Source organism: Lottia gigantea, assembly GCF_000327385.1.
Source record: "Lottia gigantea unplaced genomic scaffold LOTGIsca_28, whole genome shotgun sequence".
Classification (NCBI taxonomy): domain Eukaryota; kingdom Metazoa; phylum Mollusca; class Gastropoda; family Lottiidae; genus Lottia; species Lottia gigantea.
The window spans coordinates 2,086,973-2,095,421 of NW_008708898.1; the positions used below are offsets into that span (position 1 = coordinate 2,086,973).

At 33.2% G+C, this 8,449-nt stretch overlaps 1 protein-coding gene across 1 annotated transcript; it reads right to left on the reverse strand.

Moving 5' to 3' along the window:
• Positions 1–1,387: 1,387 nt before the first annotated feature.
• Positions 1,388–7,649, reverse strand: LOTGIDRAFT_232377 (hypothetical protein; the record flags this gene model as incomplete). The annotated part of the gene is made up of 11 exons (XM_009056600.1): positions 7,239–7,649; positions 5,665–5,783; positions 5,142–5,354; positions 4,593–4,804; positions 3,834–4,265; positions 3,434–3,634; positions 2,991–3,092; positions 2,636–2,779; positions 2,278–2,439; positions 1,758–1,889; positions 1,388–1,414 (listed from the first exon to the last, which is right to left on the reverse strand). The coding sequence occupies exons 1-11, from the start codon at positions 7,547–7,549 to the stop codon at positions 1,388–1,390; spliced, it is 2,055 nt and encodes a 684-aa protein (XP_009054848.1). The 5' UTR covers positions 7,550–7,649.
• Between the last annotated feature and the right edge of the window lie 800 nt (positions 7,650–8,449).

Consider the following 8,449-nt stretch of genomic DNA (forward strand, 5'->3'; position numbering starts at 1 on the left):
GAAGATATAAATGATAAAATATGTAGACCTACCTGTTAGACAAGGTTTATAAAAATACCAATCTGCAGTTCCAATACAGCCAATTTAGTAGAATTTACGGTAACCTTTATAATATTGAATATTTTCTATGTATTTCTATGTTGACATTTGAATTTCCTATCCAATGAGATAGTCGTATCATAGTTGATCAATTTCCCTAAGGTTCTGTTAACATTTTATTATTATAAGTGCCATTATTCCCGCCGGCCAATCAACACACTGCCAGTTAATATTTCTAAAGGTCAAGTCATTTCTCACAGAATATTAATTTTTATTCGGAAAATGAAAACGTACATTTGACATTAAACAGATGAATGTAGTTTTAAAATCTGTAGATTGCAATGGGTTTTGTCATCGACGAATAACAATTTGAATGTTCAGACTTACTGTAAGATACTTCGCTAATGCTTAGATCTTACTTACCAGGTTTATGCCTCGGCGATGTACTCTCATAGAAAACGGTAAGGCGTACGCCGATGCTTCAGGAAAACTTCAGGAATTTCGTAACCGAATGATATTTGTATGCTAGCAATCTGAAGATAATAGGGTTGTTTAAAAGTAACAAGATGCCTGTCGATTTTTGAGATAGAGGAAACCCAATGACACTGGTATATAAAGATATAATATACAATTTTATTAATATACGGGAAATATTATATTTTCACTTGCAATACTTTGTAGTTTTGTGCACTACCTGTCTACTCTTGATTGAACTTATGAAGTCGAGCAGAGGCAACATAATGTGCAATGAGGGCAATTTTGCGATACTGTTTGCTTTTGTTCTGCAGCGGGATATTTAACGTTCACATTCAAGCCAACCGATCTGAAGCATCACCAAGGGCAATCTATAAATCTATATTATAAATAACAATTTAGTTTCTTTTTTCTGATACTCAACGTCATTAGATTGCAACCATGGGAATCGGGTTGAAAATCCAGAGACATTATCTAGACCTATGCCAGGATCAGACCAAGGAAACCAAGGTTTGGTATATAACAAAGAGAAAATAACTAACGAGACAAAAGCGCGAGATTGGGTAGGTGTCAAAGAAAGCAGTCTCCCAACCTTATATAAATATATATTTTAATAACTAGAAAAGTCATAATTAATCAATGAAAGTGCAGAACAGGTAGGTAAAAAAAGTTCTTCAATGGAAATGCTATAACAATGACTACAACAAGTCGTAAAAATGGTCCTTTTCTCATGGTTCGATTATAACTATAAATTTCGGCCCTTATTGGAAACACTATGGTGTGCAGAATTAACACTATCGTTACAGCTGATGTATTTCCGGTTCCATTGGTAGGAATGTTATACCAATACGGATCATATTAGATACAGAATATATCATAATTTGGTGGATTTTTTAGATTCCTGAAACAGAAATATATGAAAGGGTTACTGAGATTCCTTCTCTATCTATTTGAAATTTATATGGACCATAAAATTGTAGCAGATTGTGACAATTGACCAATAATGAATGTACCAGATTATTTTGTTACTCAGAGTTGTGAAATGTAATACGAATATATTTAATTGAATAGTTTTCTGTTCCTAACTGCTATAATGAAGATGGGATGTGGTACATATATGAACCATTTTGCTAGGTCAGTAGCAACTGTTCAGTACCAAGCACTATGATTAAGGAACATATATTAATTGGCAACCTAGATATAATCCAATATTTGTTTTATTCAAATTGTTCACATTATTTTACCTTTTTCTGTTCCTCCATCAGATGGATCACTCTTTTACACCCATTTCGTTTGGCCCGTTCTTTAAATGACGTCATAACATGTCCACATTCCATCATGGCACACATTGGATTACTTGGATCACATTTATTATACTGTAAGAAAAGTCGATGATACAATATGACTGGTCAGTTAAATGCACATAATTATTCTTTATTTTCAGGAAAACTTTTATCCAGCATTTTATCCTTGCCTTCATGGCTTAAGCATTTGTAATTCTTCCATGTACCCCATGTACCCCATGTACCCCATGTACCCCATGGCAGCGTCTCTAACTTTTGAAATAGATATGTATATTCATATCCATACTATCGACTCAATAGTTACTTTCGACAAAGGTGGACACAAGTTAATATAGCTATATTATAGTAGTCAAGTTAGTGAATACGGTATCAGCAGATGGTCCAATAATGGAGCCATGAATAAAGTCAAGCATTATAAAGTAGAGAAAAAAAAACACTCCAAAAACTCATAGGTCCCTACCTGTTTATATATATCTGTTTTAAAACCACTCATAATGAGAAAAACAGCAATATCCCCTTGTTCATTATCAATACAATCAAATAGAACAGAGCTGTATCTGGTTAAATCACCATGAGGTAAAGCATCACTGAGTAGTCTTTGTACCGCATCAAATTCACCTTCCTGATAATAGGAATAGAAATAATTTTATTCATCTATATCAACCATAGATTCTTCGTTGGAAATGGGTTGAGAGAAATAGACATCAACCTACAGGTAATGTACCAGATTGTGTACCATAAAACAAAGATGAAGATGTCATACTATAACGCATTAATCTAAGGGCTTGAATAGATGGTGGAGGAAAACCATGACTGACCTGTATAGCATGTCGGAATTGTGAATCGAAATGTGTTTCGTGAATATAAATGTTTAGATGTAGATCTTCAACCTGTTTGATTAAATTCAAGTATTCTTGGTTACCACAGATTTTATGACTATATTTGATAGGTTTCACTCCTCTCTGAAATTAAAGATAGCATCGCAAAGTCTTCAGGACAAAAAAACTATGACAAAAATACGAAGAAGATCTTCAATAAGATAAAAAGAAGGATTATCAATACAATGAAGAAATGACGAATCAGTACAATTAAAAATCAATATCAATATAATTACGAATTATTCGTACGATTAAGGCTATTCTGCCAATACGAGACAACAGAAATCCAACATACCACATCCGCTAAATCACGGTTTGCACCATGCCTTTCAAGTTCATCGATTACTTCCGGTTCATCCATAAATAGATTGGCATAATGTAAGGGAGATCTTCCCAACTGAAAGAAAAATGTAAAATGGTTTCTGTGGAAAAGGTGTATTGTTTGATGAAGTTGACAATCATTTTTCTGCAGAGCCGTTGGATACCAGTGCCAACCATGACGCTTGTCGTTTCCATAATGGTATGAGGGTACATCCAAGGCAATGACACCGTAGCCATTTAAGGCAAAAAAAGATAAGAAAATCAGGAACAGACAAATAAGAAAATTAATACATAACTACAAAAAAATGATGTTGTTTCTCAAGCTCAAAAGAGTTTTTCCTTACCCAACACAATGACTACAATTATTTCACTGAAAGCCATTGATTCAAATTTGCACAAAACTGAGCGTCTACTCACATTATCACATTCATTGATAATAAAATCAAAATTCCGTATAATATAGAGGACCATTTCTCGTCGTTTGAACATTAAAGCTTTCAGAAGAATGGTTTTACCACATTTCTCTTTGGCACCAGCGTATTTTTTACATGATAATAGTTTCTGAAGATCATCTATCATATCTTCTTCTACAGCTTGGAATATACGTCTACAATATTTCTGTAACATAGAATACATCAATTACCAATGGAATCGAAGAGATGTGTGACTTACATTAATATGTTACTTGGACTGAGAATCGTTTGAGATCTTTAAACAGTCAAAATGATATAAACAGAAGTCATGATACTCTTGGTTCTCAGTAAACATTGATAATGAAGAAGGCAGATATGGAATTTAGCATTCATACAAGGTTTACCTGGACATCTAGGGTTAATTTTACAATATCTTGAATCTGTTTGGTTGAGTGTCTTTTGGCGTATTCTTCCGTTGTTTTCCCTGAACTATCTTTGATGTCGTGTAAATGGTTATAATTATGAATTACCATCTTTTCTATAGTTTCTAGTTGTTTTGTTTTAATTAATTTAAAAATGTGTTCATCGATATATCTACGATGCGTTAGTCTCCCAAATTCCTCGGCGAAATCACGAGCAGTTCGTCCTAGTAGATCCCTTGCTGCCAGATTGATGTTTTTACTTAACACAAATTTGAACAAAGAATCCGATTCGTTTCTTTTTATTAGTTCATATAGAATGGTTTGACCATCATAGTTTTTGAGAGTAAAATCACAGTCTTTGAATATTCTTTCAATAATTCTAACATCACTTGGTCTGTACTCACATTCAAATAACTGAAATATAACAGAAGAGTTTTAATGAATAAAAGTAAGAAAGGATGTTCTAGCTCTTAAATCTGTATAGATTTATTCTAAAATGTGCGAGTGAAATAGAAAAGCAAATATTCAAAGCTTCTGTAGGAGTTCTTTTCCAAAACAAAAATTCAATATTACGAATTTTCTGTTGGTGGCACACAGCCAATTCCACTTTGAATAATGAGTAAATGCTATCTGACTATATATAGATCTGGTCCTTCTAGCTATACACTGACCATCATTCTTTAGATTTGGTTATAAGAAAAATGTTTTCGTAGCAATTTTTTTTTTGTCTGTGGTACTTACATGAAAATAAAGAGGTTTTGGTGGTATAACTGGGGGATTAGTTGAGTATAAAATATTAGTATCTGGTTTTAAGTCCATCAAAACTTCTACAGCACTTAATCTGTTGGTTTCCCACGTGGCAGCTAACAATGGTTGAGGTGCAACTGACCTTTGGGGACTGAATTGTTCATGTGCTATGTCAATGAAATCAGGATCACAGTTCTTATCATGACCTATAATTTAAATATCAGAAAGATGAATACAAGGTAACATAATCTGACTAATTTTGTGTAATGTTGGTCTCTGTTTGAAATTATCTTAACTGTGCAATCTAAAAATGTTTTAATCAGAAAAGTTGCAGAGGAGATGATGATCATAAGAAAACGTGTACTAGAGTGCTAGAATGCATCAGGATATCTGTATGATTCTCACGATTATGGTAATGATGACGATGGTAGGTAAACGTTTGCTATAGTACAAATTGAAAACAAAAGTTTCTCATAATGTTAATGATGCTGATGATGATGAAATGAACCAAACCTTGTTTAAGCCACATTTTGATCATCATACCAAGACCACCTATCAAAGCTAATGCAAGTTCAATAGAATTCTCATATTTTTCTAACAATATCAATAAGTCCGTCTTTTTAACATCATTGGCTATAAGAGTTTTGAAGTCTGCTACTTTTCCATTTTTCATTGACGTCAATCTACACCAAGATTTCAGCAGACGTTCGATTAACTTCCGGTCTGGTTCTTCTGCTTGCAATGCTTGCCATAAACCTCGAAAAACAACATTGTCTTTGGTGAAAAAAAGTTTTAAAAGATCTTTAAATTAAAGAATTAGCTAAAACACGTTCTTCATTCTGTAGCAGGAAAAGTCCAAACTAATCAACTTTTTACTAGTAATCCTTATGAATATTTTCTTCATTTTCGGATTTAAATGGACTGAAAATTATGGAGACGGGTAGTTAGATTCTCTTGATTAGACTCGCCAAAATCTAAGCCAGCTTTTGTGTCGTCTAAAAACTCTTTCCACCTATACTACTATGAGAGATTCCTGGTCCTCTAATAGTACAGGGTCTCCACTTACCAGGTTTGTATTTATTGTAGAAATGTAAATTTGTCTGCCAACCATCAGGTTTTTCTGTTAATAAAATGTCTTCTGCTGTTAAACCTTGGTTATTCTTCACACCAGAATCAGCACCAATCCTGAAAGTCAAATGTCGTGATTTTCTTTCATCCCTAATTCTCTTCAACAATATTTATGTAAGATTTAGCTTAATTAGATAAAGGTAATTAGTGGAATATTTTTGTAATGAATTGGAGAGGGTAGGATATCCATCACTGTTGGCTACCTTCAAAATAAATGACAAAGGGTTTGGCCAATATAAACTATAATATACCTGTAATTATTTGATGTCTACAGTAAAAGGTACTTTTTTTTTACTCACATAGCAGTACAAACGTTAGAGACTGCTATCGAATTGAAAGCGACAGAATCTTTTAATATAATAAGTGAGTAATGAGAGAAAAATGTTTTAATTAATTTCACAAAGATAGACTACAGCCGGAATTAAAAAAAAAAGGAAATCAATTCAGGAATTTTGAGAATACCTCAGTCTATTAGAGTCATGACAAGAAATTAGGCCATGGTTAAGGGAGAGAAAGGAAATACATTAGAGTTAAGTCACTGATTATTATTAGACTTGAGTAATACTTCATGATGCATCAAAAAACAGGCCAAATCGGTCATCATAATGTTAACATGTACATGTCGTGTTTTATCGACACTTTTCAGGATAAAAAAAATAACACTGTCATGTAGTTGACAAATCCAAGCTAAAGACACACACCCTACAGTAAAAATGTGCTGCCATTTTTTATGATAAATCCTCCCTATCCGAACCATGTGAATCGATATCAGACATTTAAGTGAAACCTCTTCAACTCCAATTTCATGAATTTTATTTCTTGTAAAACACAACGTTAATTTTAAAGGCGGCTATTATTGCTATTTTCGTCATTTGAAGTATTCTCGTGTTGACGATCGTAATTTGACATGTTTTGCTATTTAAAGATGGATTTCCTTATTTTCTTTGGTGTCAAATTAAGCAAACTATTAGATTAATTGGTGTTTCTAATGAATTATATTTTTAATCATATCATTATGTTCTTATTGAACGTAATTTAGAGTTTTAACCAATCATAAATACCCATGTATGTACAGTCTGGATAAACACAACAAAAAACTGTTGACCTTTCTTGATCGGACACTCATTATACCGCTTGTAATTGTTTTATAATTTAGCTAATTGAGACAAACTGGTAGCCTATTTTTCCAAGTCATAAGAACACCTCTATTTTTTATTCATATAAGTATTAGCATTTTCATTTTCATAAACATAACATAAGTGATAAATATGTTCTTTCTTCAGAAAGTGTTGAAACCCACAAAATTAGATCCACTAGTTATTACATTGGATACAGAAACAAAACTTAATTCAGCTGTATGTAGCTGAAACATTTCATAAATGAAAATAAGGAAATCCATCTTTAAGTTGTAAGAAAATGTGAAGGCCTTGGTCTATTTTTAAAAACAGCAAAATTAAGAGGGTGAGAGTAAAAGAGGTTGGTATGGAACCCTGAACACAACATATATCATACCTCATGAAAGCTATCAACAATTTGTGAGCACCATTAACTCTAACAACTTTATGAAGGGGCGTGTCACCATAGTTATCTTGAGCATCTATTTCCACGTCTTTACAGGCTAACATATACACAATGGTCAATGTTTCCGGATCCCGAAATCGTTCCGAATGATTCACAATATGATGAAGCAAGGTCCCTCCAGTTTCCGGATCTTTCAAATTCGGACTTTTCCCACTAAGTAGATACTCCTGCATACCCTTTATCAAGGCCTCTCTCGTTCCATTGGTTATCAGTTTATATATTTTACTTTTCCTTAACGCCATTACAGTGAATGTATTTGTTATCCTTCCTTCAAATCAGAATTCTTAACACTGTGTATCTACGTTTACAAATGAACAGCTGTCATTTAATGTATTCAAATTTTACTGTGTTTTCATTTCAATCCTTTCTCAATCTCATCACAGGAAATTATTTGCATATCGGTGTACGCACCCAATACACATTTACCAATACGATTATCACAATATTGCATTTTCACTATGACAAGTAAAATCTATTGTTTACTGTTCGAGTTCAATCATGGTGTATAGCCTTTACTTTGTAATGAAATCCTCATAGAGGTTAATTACAGACTAGGTTACAACCCCGTTATAACATTTACCTTAATTTTCAGTGCAGAACAAGATGTTTACTCCTTACTCAATAAATTATCATATCCTTGAAGCTAGCATATATAAAGCAACACCAACATGGATGTTCAAAGCTACAGAGAACTATTCCTAGAACTAGAACTATTGTAGTTTTCTGTGACCAGAATGTTTTCTAATTGAATAACTGTCGCTTATCCTTTATTGTACACCGGTATAAATCCAGTTATATTTCACGTGTTCATAATTGTTTAGTATTTATCTATAAATATAATAAAACATACTTGTAACTTCCTCCAGGTTAAACTATCTAAGGTTCACTAACCCCCGGTTTTCTATGAGAGTTTCACAACAAAATATCAATGGAGCATTATCAGACCGTGACGACCCTTGAATGCGAAATTTAACATTACATAAACATAAGAAACATAGAAAAGTGTGGCCAATATCATTACTAGTACCGGTATCTGTCCTTGATAAGCTTTTGTGTATCGACTTGGTGTCGATTACCTCTTCCTGTTGAGAAAGCTCTTCGATCAACATTCAATGTTGCAGAAAAAGGGCAAAGGGTACACC